The sequence below is a fragment of the Carica papaya genome, chromosome 6 (assembly GCF_054855325.1).
Source record: "Carica papaya isolate Zhongbai chromosome 6, ASM5485532v1, whole genome shotgun sequence".
NCBI classification, from domain to species: domain Eukaryota; kingdom Viridiplantae; phylum Streptophyta; class Magnoliopsida; order Brassicales; family Caricaceae; genus Carica; species Carica papaya.
In genome coordinates this window covers 6,709,987-6,723,375 of record NC_142314.1, presented here as the reverse complement: position 1 = coordinate 6,723,375, position 13,389 = coordinate 6,709,987, and the positions used below count along the sequence as shown (strand labels likewise).

Genomic DNA, 13,389 nt, shown 5'->3' with positions numbered 1-13,389 from the left:
CTATAATTTTCGATTTTTATTTCAAAAATACCCCCAAACCCAAATGTTTACCATTTTTTTCAAAATTATTTTCAATTTTATCATTCACCTATTTTCTTTATTTTTACACTAAATTAAAATTAAAAAATTACATTTACAAATTAATTTGAATTACATAAAAAATTAATTTGGGTATTACAGGACGAGTTTTGGTAGGATAAACTGAACGCACCCCCCTTTCTCTTTTCTCTCCTTTTCCACTAATCCAAACCCGTACTTCAATGAAAGAACTACTAGATCAAATTTGACCGTCCGATCGCGTCTGGGGAGTGCACGCATCTTGGCCGTTCGATCGCAGGCACACAGATCGCCTGTGTGGCCTCCTGCGTGACACCACATCAGCTTCTGTTGCCACGCGGCGCATTTTGGTTTGTTGAAGCTGCTTACTGGGTATCCTATGTGACACAGTTTTTTTAAATTGCATTTTTGACTTCCAGTTTTCGATTTTTCTTTCAAAAATATCATTAGAACCTGAATTTTCACCCATTTTTTCCAAAATTATTTTCAATTTCGTCATCCTTCAAATTTTCTTCATTTTTACACTAAATTAAAATTAAAAAATTTAAAAAATTACATTTACAAATTAATTTAAATTACATAAAAAATTAATTTGGGTATTACAGGACGAGTTTTGGTAGGATAAACCGAACGCACCCCCCTTTCTCTTTTCCCTCTTTTTCCACTAATTCAAACCCGTACTTTAATAAAAGAACTACCAGATCAAATTTGAGCATGTTGAATTAAGCGGATTCTTATATAAGATGTCATTCCTAATGACTAGCACCTGCAACATATCCATGGTAAAATAATGATAATAATGATCTTATATTATTACAATTTTTTTTAATGTAATAAAGATATTTTATAAAATAGAATAGAACGCTCACATAGATTCAGTGTCATAATTAAAGAGAAATAGTCAAAATCAAATTTTCGAAAATCATTATATTGGATTTAGTAATTGGAAGACATCATTCTCAACTAGCTAATTCATCACTAATCAAATGAACTTTTTTGAGATATTTTAGCATAAATTTATTTCTCATGTCTTCGTATCTCCTTCCATATTATATTTAAGCGTAATGGAACAATTTGACAAATTGAATCAAATCTCGAACTTATAGAAGGATTTCAATTTGATAATGTTTGAAAATATTTATTATGAGAATTGAGAATATTAGCAATATCCTTAATTAACATCAACTTCGTTTGTGATCAAATAGTATATTAGAATTTAGAACCAAGCAATTAGTGTTATTAGAATAAGAGTTTTTTTTTTATTATATAGCAGATTATTAGTTGAAATGAGTTTATCAGAAAATGAATAATGTGTAGATCGAGAAGGAGATGCTTAAATATTTTTTTTTCCCGACAAAGAAAAATTGTCGAGAGAAAATATTAATAGAATCACGTAGAGTTTCATTTTAAATTATGTAATGAATTTATGTATACTTTCATAATCATAACAAATTGAGAAGGTTGATCGTTGGAAATTAGGAACCTTTGCAAGTCTTTCTTCGTATTAAAATCTTGAAGATCACAGAAAAGGGAAATTGCAGGAGAAAAAAGAAGCTAAGCAGAAATGAAAAATATGAGTGCATGCATATTTATAAAGTAGACCCATATGTATATATATAATATCAAGTATGCCCATATAGTATAATTAAAAACACACTGAAGTACAACGGTTAAATAGCAAGCCAATAAAGCAGCTGCCAAGCTCATACATGGCATAAATATATAATCTCAACTTTAAAAAATGATAAAGAAAAATACAAAAGAAAATACTCAAACTGGTAGCTAGTGCAGGTCACGCATAGAAGAGAAACAATATTTATAGGTATATCCGTGTGTGTGTGTGTGTGTGTGTGTGTATAGGTTAATCAAGGACTGGTTGTAGCAGGAGGAGGTGAGAGGAGTGGGATAGAGGGAATTGTAGTTGGGATGGTGGGGAGAGAAGGAAGATTGCTGGGGAGTGGAGGCAATGTCAGCTGTGGGAGATTGTTGGGAATTGTAGGAAGTGAAGGCAAACTTGGCTGCGGTAGATTAGGCATCGAAGGCAATGGTGGCAGAATTGGTTGAGGCCGAGGAAGACTTGGCATCGGTGGAAGTGGTGGTATTTGGAGAAGATGACGGCCCGCGAAGCATGGATTCATATTTGAACATGATAAAGTGATAAATAAAATTAACACAAAGAAACTACGAGAAGAGACCATGATTGCCAAATGTAATTATTCAGAAGCAAGATTTTCGGAACGAATGATATCGAAATCAATCAAATCTTTGATGATAAGTTGGTTTGTATGGAAAATTGAAGGAGATTTTCGGGTTTATATAACATGAGAGTTGGTGAATGAGTGTTATTATTATTATTATTGTTGTTAGATATAGTTTGTTCACCTTCTAAACCAAGTTTCCCTTGAAAAAACTGCCTTGCTTTTGACCTTTCTGATTAGCTATTATATTAATAATAATATAGTCAATATTAAATTTATATTTTAATAAAAAATAAACATTTATGCATTTTATACATTAAATAATATTTTAATAATAATAATAATAATATATTTAATATTAAATTCATATTTTAATAAAAAAAACAAAAATACTAAAAATGTATTTTACTTTGATACATTAAAAGATTATTTTTTTATTTATTAGAATTGTTAGGATATTTTTTTATTTTTACCCGAACGTTAAAAGATTACGGTGTTGTATTCTTACAGTTTTACTTTGATACATTGCGCAGAAATTAACCGCTTGATTTATTATTATTATTATTATTTTTTTTGTTTCTGAGATAAATCTAATCGCCTGTAAGTTTCTATTGATTAAAGAAGGGTTAGGAGAGACGGACAGGGAAGCGTGTGTAGCTGCTGTGGCGCCCGAGACTTGGTTCCTGCAAAAACAGGTATTCTCTTTCTCCTCTGTTTGGTTACCGAGAACACGCAACAAGTTTTGTTTTTATTCGATCTGCTGTAATTGCAGCTTCTCTGCCACTAACTTTAGGGTTCACACCATCAATCCATCACTTCCCTGAAACTCAATCTGACTGAATGTTATGGGGTTTTGTTGGTTTCGACTTCCTAGATTCCATTGGCTTATCGTCCTCTGTTAATATCTGAAGCATTTCTGAAGTTCATTTCCAAATTTTTCATCATCAGAGTTCAATTCCAGATGTTCACTTTTGGGTCCATTGTTTTCAACTCCTCAGAAATATAAATATGGATTTGTAATAAATTCACTAAAAATTCTTCGTGGAATTTATTTGTTTCCAACTCGATATAAGAGATAAGGTTCAATTTATCTTGGCGGTTTATATTATACAGAATTTTAGTTTGGGTTTTATGGTAATATTGAAACGTGGGATTGTAGAATGTGAAAAATTTTACTTTGTCAACTGTTGAACATCTCTCTTCATGAATAGTGGAAACTTGAAATTTTGGTGTGGCTGTTGACAGGAACAACTAACTAGAATACAATGGTCAATGAATCTCAAGTTAAGTAGCTCAAGTTTGGTAATCCAGATAATGGAAATGAAAAAAAGAGCTCCAGTATTATTATTTTGTTTGTTAAGGGCAGTGCTCTTGCCTTACATTTGCAGATGTAGCAAATTATTGATTATTGTATCGACTGTATCATACATTAAGTTGAGAAACTCCTTTTGACATTTCGCAAATTTGGTTTTAAGTTTACTGACCTTTGTCCTTGACCTGTAGGGACAGAAACCCTAGATCCATTTGTTAGACTCAAAGCATATTGAAGAGATGGGAATAGAAAAGCAAGTCTTGAGAGCTGGAATTGGTCCCAAACCAGTTGCTGGTCAGATGGTCACTGTTCACTGCACTGGTTTTGGTATATCTCTGTTCGCTTTTACAATTAATATGTGGATGCATAACTATGGCAAAACGCGAGGAACTTACATAATTGATGTCGTGAGATACACTACACTTACTATTTCAATTTGTGGTTAACTTACAGAAATTGACATCTGCGAGCTTAGTCCAATATGACCAGATATTCTCATGACTAAGAAGCTATAGTATGATTTACTTGATTTCCAACAAGTTATCTTTAGAAATGCTGGTTTAATTTGCGATTATTCCTTTTAATCCCAAGTTGAGACATTCTTGTTGATAAATATGATATCATCTTCCAAGTTGATCCCTTAAGGTTTTAAATCTCATCAGTTTCTTTGGTTTTTGGAGACAATACTGAGAGGAAAGTGTTGCCTTGTTGATAGTAAATTTGTGTCTTGATGAATATTTTATCCACAAGCAAAATCAATTTCTTAAACAACACAGTGCATTAGTTTTACCATTTTATGATTTCTCTTTGATTGACGTCTTATTATCATGGGACAACACCAAGCATTGGCAGTAAAATTCTTATCCATAAGAAAATTCGATTAGTTCTTGAGCATCTTCCTTAGTCTTTCCACAATATTTCATTAATTACTTGAGATGTAAAAGGATAAAAACAAACACATTTTTATTTGGTATCCCACCTTATGTTGTCTTAGTCTACCTTCCCAACTCGTGATTTTCATTCGCGCGTACTGATCAATGACAATGATCAGCACTTTAGAGATTCTACACTCGTACTTACATGTAAAATTGACTGTGATAATGACACGAGGCAGACACTCATTCTTACTCTCATTTGGTCGGAATTGAAAAGAGCTTACTCTTTTTTCAAAAAAATAAAATTTTTATTTGTTCTGACTTTTTTGTTGCAGGTAAAAATGGTGATTTATCTAAAAAATTTTGGAGGTGAGCATCTTCTTGTTGTCTTTTCAATAGATCTGGGACTTCTCAACTTGAAAATCACCATATCTTTCTTCTAAGCTTTCATGTATGAAGGTTGAACTTTTCTAATCTGTTGTTTTCTCTTTTAGCACCAAGGATGCTGGTCAGAAGCCTTTCACCTTCCAGATTGGGAAAGGCTCTGTTATTAAAGGTTGTTATATGATTAATTTATTTGTTAATGTCATGCTGAGAGTTCAAAGTTCGTACTTTTTCAAAGAAAGAACTTTTTTTTTTTTCATTTTGCAGGATAATGGTAGTGTATTTTATTTAATATTTACCCTGTTACTTCTTATTTTGTTTGCATGCTGACTCTCCTTTAAATGAATTTGGATAATTTATTCACCAAATGTTATGCAGGATGGGATGAAGGTGTAATGGGAATGCAAGTGGGAGAGGTTGCTCGTCTGCGGGTACTAGTGCCATCCTGATTAGTTATTATATTTCATGATGCTAATAGTGTGGTTTTTGTGTGCGTGTGAGTGTGTGTGTTTGTGGGAGCTTTTAGAGAATTGAGAAGGACATTATGCTTACACAAAAAATTACTTTTGTTTCCAATCCTCAGTTTTGTTGCTGTTAAGTTTATCTTATTTGATTCTTACCCGAAAAAGGCTCATTTTCTTAAACATGTGTGCTAATAATAAGATTTTTATACTGGTTCATCCAAAATTGATATTCCTTTTTTCAAGTAGAAAATAAGCTTTAACTTGTTGAATATATTTTTCACTTCTTTTTACTCCAGAATTTCAACATATAAATTCTGCCAAATTACTTGAAGAAGTCAAGGGGACATGGTATTTCATAAATGCTGCTCTAGAAATGATTTTGTGCTATCTCTTCCAATACTCCCCTCCCCTCACCCCCCCCACCACACGCACAAAGAAAAAAACCCAAATGATTATATTAGATTTTATTGGGTGATGACGGTTATTGATTTGTTTTGAGGCTGGTTTACTTTGTTTTTTGATGTCTGTCACAGCAGTTAAAGAAAATTGTTAATTTTGATTTCTGCTTTTACAGTAAATTTATCTATATCACAAAATTACTCATTCAATTGGCTTGCCCGTCTGGATTTCATAAATGGCAAGTTTATCATTTTTAAAAGTGAAATAATACTTTTGAATGAATTTATGTTTTACAGTGCACTCCTGATTATGCATATGGAGCCGGTGGATTTCCAGCATGGGGAATACAACCTAACTCAAATTTGGATTTTGAGATTGAAGTCCTTCATCTCCAGTGAGTTCCTCGTTAGGATCTGGTAACTGCCTGGAAAAGCCGTATGGATGCTCCAAATAATTAAGGCGTCGGGATTTGTATGTGTTATCTTTTCTGACATTTGATAAAACGAATACATCGGAGGAATGATCTTTTAGATAATAATAATACTTTCGCAACTCTTTTTAGCAAAACTAGATAGATAATGGCAATGACAGTAACTGAAAATTACTTGTTCAACTTCTAGACATTTTGCTCTATTACTCGTTCCTACTTCCTTATATATTAAGGGTCATCCTATTTCGTGTATCCCTCCCGATTAACCACCAGAATGATGGGGTGAAGAATAGATAGGAAGAACTAGAATATGATGTGAAGAGGAATGATGAGATGATCTGCAGAGATTAGATATGAAATATTGTAGAGATTTGGTTGAAATGTTGAGGAATTTCTTGAGAAATTGATTGATCACAGAAACAAAAAGCTGTACAAACTAATTAGTATTAGCAACTAATCCTTAAAACACTAGATAATAAAAACAAGATTTAAAGCAAATGAAAAAGAAGAGTTGAAATGAGAAGTTAATATTTGGTTTAGGTTAATATAATAATAGGGGATCAAGTTATGATTAATTGTGAGTTGTGGCCACTCAACAAACAAACACTCGAGAGGAATTGCAGGCATCAAGCACTAATTGGGCAAAAAATCATGCCTCTTACTGTTCTTTAATCATTAGCTTTTATTTTTATTTTTATTTTTATTATTATTATTTTACTTTTCTCTAATTTCCATTTTCTTTCTTTCTTCAAAACTTTACTACTAATATCTTAAATAATTGATTTTCGGTTTGTGAAAAAAAAACATTTTCTTTTTTGGGTTCTTATAAACTAATGACACTTTTAAAAGTGAAAATTATTGATTAATTAATTATTCATTTAGGTGCTATCCAAAAGATTAGGGGGGAATCCCTGATTTCCTGCAAAATTCCATCCCAATCAACAACACATTATGGAATTTTAATTTCTTTAATATATATATATATATATTCTGGTATTCTGAATAAAAGTTGGAGATATATTTGATTTAATTTAATAATATACATTTATATAGTCGTCGGTAAATAAAAAAAAAAATTTCTATAAACTCTAACTAATATTTGATTGTTAATTTATTTGAATATTAGTAATTTCAAGCATGTGTAAGAATTTGTCGTGTAAATAAATAGTTTTTTTTTTTTTTTTAAAAAGTAAATTACTATTTGTTTTTTAAAAAATAAGTAATCATTTCTTAATCATATAAAAACACATTAAAAAAAAAAAAACTCTTTTTTGTTCATTTAAAACCCATTTTCAATAATTAAAATATCTTAATCCGTCGAATCAATCAAGATTAATATAAAAATTGATTTGAAATCCAACGGCACCGATTGGATCAATCAGGATCCTAAGAATTGATATAATTTTATATCAAATCGATCCTATACACGTGTGTACCTCCAAATTTTGTTTGTATATCTTTCAGTGCCAGTAGTTTCTAGAATTAGCATGACAAAAAAAAAAAAAAAATGGAATTCTAAAATCTTAAATATAATTATTTAATAAAAAAATTATATTAATATTAATATCACAGATAAATAAATAACTTATACGTTTTGATTTGCCTAAAATTTTAATTAAGCCTAATAAATTATTATTATGTAAAATTAGTTCTTTATAATTAAAATAATTTATTGCTCTAAGTAATTTTGAAATAAGTGTTTAATTTATATAATATAAGGACGTAAGTATCATGATAATAATATAAATAAAATAATTTTAATGTATTTTAAGTTAAAATTATAAATATTTTCACATCTCAAAAATTTTAAGTAAAATTAAAATTAAAAAGGCATTTTGAGAAACCAGGCGTGCAATTGCAACATGCGATTGCCTGCCTGGGCTCCTCTACTTGGAGGGGCAAAATTGTCTTTTACTATTTTCCTTTTTTTTTTCTTTTTTTTTTTTTTAAATGAAGTCTTTATAAAATTTCACCCTGTCTTCACCTTCTTACTTTTTTAGACGCGCCTTCGTCTTCTTCCCTTCCAACTGTTCACCTCTTTTCCTTCATTCTTCTTCTTTTTCTTCCTCTTCCGTTAGCCTGCTAGACTTTAAGATTCTTTCCGCTGAGGCGCCTCTCTCTTTGGATCTGATTCAAATTACTTTCATCTTCACCGTAAGTATCTTTATTTCAATTCTTTACTCGTTCTTGTGCTTATATATAAGTACATGTATATGTATATGGTTTTTTCTCCGCCTTCGTGTTTGTTCTTCTCCCTACGCTTGGTGGTTTTTCTTTTTCTTTTTTATGTTTTTCTATCCGGATGCGGAGAGAATTTGGGATGATGAGGAGGAGAGGGAAACTGGATTTCATTTTCTTTTTCTTTTTAATTTTCGTATCTTCATATTATTTCATTTTTGGGTTTTTTTTTTCCTTTGGCGCTATTTCGTGTGTTTGCCTAACTTTTGTTTGGCTCGCTGAGAAAAACCTTTTGGAAAATTTGATTTTGTTTTTCTTTCGGATTTCTTTACCGAGTTAGTGATTCTTTGCCAGATTTTCTTCAGGTGAATTGAAATAAAACTCAATAAACATCCTCATTTTCTGTAAGGTCTCTGTTTGTTAGTTTATTCCCTCTTTATGTGTTGGTTTCTTGTTCCTTTTCTTTAAAGTATATGCCCTGGTTTAGTTCATTTGGCTTTTCATTTCATGTCAGTAATTCTGTCATTTTCTTGGTTCTTGGGAAATTTTTCCTCCTCTCAATTGGCAGTTGGAAACAAAAATAAAAGGTCAAATTGGGTATAGAGCAAAAGAAATAAACAATCCATTTGGTGATTAATTATCATGTCATAACAAGTTTCCCCCGCTCTCATATTCCCATTTCTTGGTATTCTTTAATATATTTTTTACTGTTTTACATTAAAAAAAATTCCTATTTCTTGGTATTCTTTAATATATTTTTTACTGTTTTACATTCAAAAGAAATTCCTATTTCTTGGTATTCTTTAATATATTTTTTACTGTTTTACATTAAAAAAACATCTCTATTTCTTGTTAATTTGGTGCTTTCTAATTTTCAAATTTATGATCTTTTGCTTGGAACCAACAAAGTAGGTGGAATTTAAGTTTGTATTGTTAGTTACAGAGAGCACGTGTGAGAACTCATATAATGGTGGAATTGGCAAAAGGTGAAATGGAAAATATAATTACGAACACTGGATTTAGAAAATTTGTTCCATGTGTTTTGGTACCTTTCCTCTCCAACTAATATAGGTTAGTAGTATAATTGTTGCCTGTTGAGACTTCTAATATGTTATTGCTTTTAATATTCGAGGAATTCAAGGATTTCACTTATGTAATGTATGATTCTTATGTGCAGGAAGTCTATTGGTTAGACACCATACAGCAAGAATCTATTGGATAATTGTATAGCACATACAAGAGAAACAGCATGCCTTGGTCAAGTTTATTAGTGAATGTATTCCGCAAAGTCGCCCGCTTAAATTTGTATTGCAGGGTTATTCTGTGAATTATATCTTCACTGAGTGGGCCTTTGATTTCCGTTTCTGTTTTAGCTTCTTGTTTTAACTGGCTGCCCATGGGATCGGATCACTTTTTCATCTTTTTCTGTCACCATTATCGGATTAGCTAAAAGAACACTAACTACTTGAGAGTTCTCAGTTCTTGTTGTCAGCTTTCATCGTTGTTTCTATCTTTTATCTTCCTCAATTCAAGTTGCATCTAAGGTTCATTTTTGTATCTAGATTGGTCCCTTGCAAGTTTTAGGATATTTGTTTTCTGTTGAATCCTCTATTTGGATAGATCCACTGGTTTGCTCAAGGGCTAGAAGAAGTTATGGTGTGCCAAGCAGCCAGTCAGACGAGGTTTCGGGCGTTAATGTATGAGAATGGGATTGCTGGAAGACCAACGATTGTAGTTAGAGTGATTGCATGCTTTCAACCAATGCAGGGTTGTCAGGTTAGCACAGAAGCTGTTCGTCATATGGCAGCTTAACTTGCTTTTTCTATGTTAGGCAACCATATGCACATCCACTTTTCTCAACTATAAAACTTTAGTGAACATTGTTTAAATGTTAAATTCTCATACAGTTTTTGTTAAAGAGCTTTCAATATTTTGATATTTTAGGTTATAATTGTACTGTTTGTTTCACTGTCTTACCAGGCTGAGTACTTCCGTCATTTGCTTAAACCCGTCACGTAGATTAGTCCCGAGTTTCCGTTGGAAGTATCAAGCTGGACATTGTAGTTTTCTCTGTTTTCCTTTTTTCTCTTTGTTATTGAAAGACTCTACAAGTAATTAAACATTGCCGAACAAGCTCTGTCCCTTTCCTGGTACGTTTGGTGGAGGTTTTGTGCTAATATCATGTTGGTTCATCTCTGTGGTCTTTGCTTCTGGGGGTAATTTTCTTTCTTTCAATTTAATGATTACAGGTTGGATGGTTAAGGACAACAATTCTTGGCTTTCTCTACAGAATTTCCATTGGCAATTTCGTAAAGCAAATTGCATGAGCACACTTCCTGAGTTCAGGCAAACAGAATGCTTGCCTGGAGCTATAAATCCTGGCATATTCCCCGTAAATATGACATTACCAAAGCCTGCAGGTCCTTGTATTCCCAATTTGAAGTTAGAGGAAGAACATGAAGCTCATAAGTTGCTTCAATATATGCAGCCTCACTTCCAGACTAAGTTACCTGGTAAGGACCTGTATCCCAAAGAATTGGACCCCATTTTTCGTTATGGGATCCAGGAAAAGGCTGCTGCAGCTCATGTGACATCTGGTTCTTCCCAGAATCGACTTGTGATCTTTGATCAGTCGGGGAATCAAACACGGCTACTGTGTAGTTTTCTATGTCCTGCACGCTGTCCAAATGCTGCTGTCACAGAACTTATGTGCGGTCCTATTTTGCATGAAGGCGAAACAATCAAAGTAGATCAATTCACCCCCAAGGAGGCCATTTTTCATGAAGAATCTGACGAGAATGATTTATATGGTGAAGATAGTGAAATGCATGAGGACACAGAAGAAATCAATGCGTTACTTTATTCGGATGACGATGAAGATTGTGGTAAAGAATATGGTAATGATAATGATGATGATGAAGTCATGAGCACTGGTCACTCTCCAGTCACAATCAAAGGAGCTTACAATGAGCAAGAACAGCTTGAGGAAATAACGGAGGAGGTCGCTAGCTCTGATGGTCCTCACAAAAGGCAAAAACTGCTGGATGGTGGGTACGGAGAATTATTACTTGTGGGCACTGCAAATTCAGTAAAATCAAAAGAATCCCACGAGGATGATGATGACGTGGAACCAAGCTATGACATTGGCCAAGCCCAAACAGAAGAAGTGGGTTCCATTCCAGGTAACAAGCGATTAAGAAATGATAAGATTCGCAGTACATTGAGAATTCTGGAGAGCATAATTCCTAGGGCTAAAGGAAAAGACCCACTGGTTGTTCTTGATGAAGCTATTGATTACCTGAAGTTGTTAAAGCACAAAGGCAGTGCTTTAGGAGTGAACTGGTACTGAATTATGGTACTCCTTCCCCTTCTTCCTTCCAACAGTAGAATGTTGGGGTAAAGGGTGGAAAAGAGGGAGGGGGAAAGAAATGAGAGTGGTAATTAACCCTGAAGAAATCTTGGGTTGAATGATTGATGAAATTGAGCTGTGGTCTGATGTGGGGTAGCCTTTAATCATCCCCTTTAATTATCTTCCATGAGGGATGTGTATATAATGGATGAATAAAGGGAGTAAAGTAGTGAAGGGGATGATAACAGACTTAGTCTTTGATGGTTGTGTGTTGACCATAAATGATTATCCATAAGTCTTTTCTTTTTTTTGATTTATTAAAGAAAGATTTGAGTAGTAAGTGGGTGTGAGTGGTGGTGTGTGCTGTAAAAAAAAGAGGACCCTCTGGGCACTGTTTGTGTTGAAAACTCTTTGTTATAAATGCATGCGCGTTAGGTAGATGGGGTCCCATCATGCTGCCTTTCTTTCTTTTGATTTTATGCTTTTGTCTTCTTTTAAAACTTCAAACCCCATCATGCTGGTGTTTTAGGCCCTTGTGATAAAGAAATTTGAAGAAGGAAAAATTTTCTTTTCTTTTTATGAGTTTGGGGGGTCCATGAGATTTTTGATAGAATGATGTAGTGAAAAGCTTGGTTTGTTTTCAAATTTGAGTGTTTGTTAGGATGATTGGATATATATATATATATACACGCACACATGTGTATATATATGTGTGTGTGTGTGAGTGAGAGAGAGAGATAATTGTAGTTGTGGCTGTATTTCTGCGTTTGCTGCTGTGTCATGATTTTATTGACTTCTTTATGTGACATTTGCACGCTTGTATCAAGAAGAAAAGCATTTGATGTGCTGTTTTTTTGTGAAGGCAAATATGATTTGTAGGGAAGAAGAAAAGTAATCTACAGATTAAAAATGATTATCATCATCTTTTGCTTTTTAACTGTTCTCCCCTGAAATTATTCACTAGTATATTTATGATATGAAAATTAATTTAAAAAAGATAAAATAAAAGTTAGGGTTTCTTGAATTTATTCATATATATGTATATGTATATGTATATGTATATTTGCTTTGGAAGTGGGTGAAAATCCCCTCTATTTCGGGCATGCACCCGTGAAGGGTTTTCGCAATCATTTACACAAGGTAAGGGCTAAAATGTCTTTTCCTCACTAAATATTATATATTATTCATGCATATATATATATATATATATACACACTCAATCATATTATTTATTTCTATTTTGTATTAATTTATTTTATGTACTTTTAAAAATATTAGATTTAGTCCTTTTGGGGGGGTCATTTAACTCACAACAATATTGTGTATGTTTTCCACGTCAGATTTTAATTTAGACTAGTTAAATAAATAAAAAAATAAAAAATAAAACCAAAATCTATTCGCTAAATCCCCAAAACCCCGCTCCCGAGCACCACCCTTTCATCACCTTCTTCCTCCTCTCCCTCCTTCCCACGCCCCTCCGCAATGCCCTGCAGTTGTGCACTTGCCGAGAAATCTTTTCTTGGCAGAAGGTGATTTCAGCGAGAATGCCCGCCGAGATCGTTGTAGAAGAGGGAGCCGCCATAATCAACGGCGTCGCTTTTTACTTTTGGCTAACAGGGACCAGTAGTGCTGATGCCTTTGTTCGATTTTGTGAGGAGGATCGTAAGGAGGAGGAAGACGAAGAAGAAGAAGAAGGAGTCGAGAGGGGTTTGAGGATTTAGGGAACGTATTTTGGGTTTTGTT

The 13,389-nt window shown here is 33.1% G+C and overlaps 2 protein-coding genes across 3 annotated transcripts; both read left to right on the top strand.

Moving 5' to 3' along the window:
• Positions 1-2,813: 2,813 nt before the first annotated feature.
• FKBP12 (FK506-binding protein 12) lies at positions 2,814-6,302 on the top strand. Its single transcript, XM_088223254.1, has 6 exons — positions 2,814-2,950; positions 3,759-3,894; positions 4,778-4,811; positions 4,937-4,998; positions 5,205-5,257; positions 5,986-6,302. The coding sequence occupies exons 2-6, from the start codon at positions 3,807-3,809 to the stop codon at positions 6,085-6,087; spliced, it is 339 nt and encodes a 112-aa protein (XP_088079380.1). The 5' UTR covers positions 2,814-2,950; positions 3,759-3,806; the 3' UTR covers positions 6,088-6,302.
• Positions 6,303-8,105: 1,803 nt separating this feature from the next.
• On the top strand, positions 8,106-12,084 carry LOC110812591 (transcription factor bHLH143). Of its 2 annotated transcripts, XM_022039418.2 has the most exons (5): positions 8,106-8,273; positions 9,241-9,368; positions 9,475-10,073; positions 10,278-10,447; positions 10,547-12,084. In XM_022039418.2, the coding sequence occupies exon 5, from the start codon at positions 10,552-10,554 to the stop codon at positions 11,644-11,646; it is 1,095 nt and encodes a 364-aa protein (XP_021895110.1). In that variant the 5' UTR covers positions 8,106-8,273; positions 9,241-9,368; positions 9,475-10,073; positions 10,278-10,447; positions 10,547-10,551; the 3' UTR covers positions 11,647-12,084. The 2 variants fall into 2 exon arrangements, with proteins under 2 accessions (XP_021895110.1, XP_021895105.1); XM_022039413.2 differs by lacking the exon at positions 9,241-9,368.
• Positions 12,085-13,389: the final 1,305 nt, after the last annotated feature.

What these genes read in the sequence shown, in the direction of transcription:
- LOC110812591 (XM_022039413.2), top strand. Translation starts at nt 10,552, where the DNA reads ATGGTTAAGGACAACAATTCTTGGCTTTCTCTACAGAATTTCCATTGG.
- FKBP12 (XM_088223254.1), top strand. Translation starts at nt 3,807, where the DNA reads ATGGGAATAGAAAAGCAAGTCTTGAGAGCTGGAATTGGTCCCAAACCA. An exon ending in TGTTCACTGCACTGGTTTTG is followed by an intron (nt 3,895 to 4,777) that starts GTATATCTCTGT and finishes TTTTTGTTGCAG; the next exon opens with GTAAAAATGGTGATTTATCT. An exon ending in GAGAGGTTGCTCGTCTGCGG is followed by an intron (nt 5,258 to 5,985) that starts GTACTAGTGCCA and finishes TATGTTTTACAG; the next exon opens with TGCACTCCTGATTATGCATA.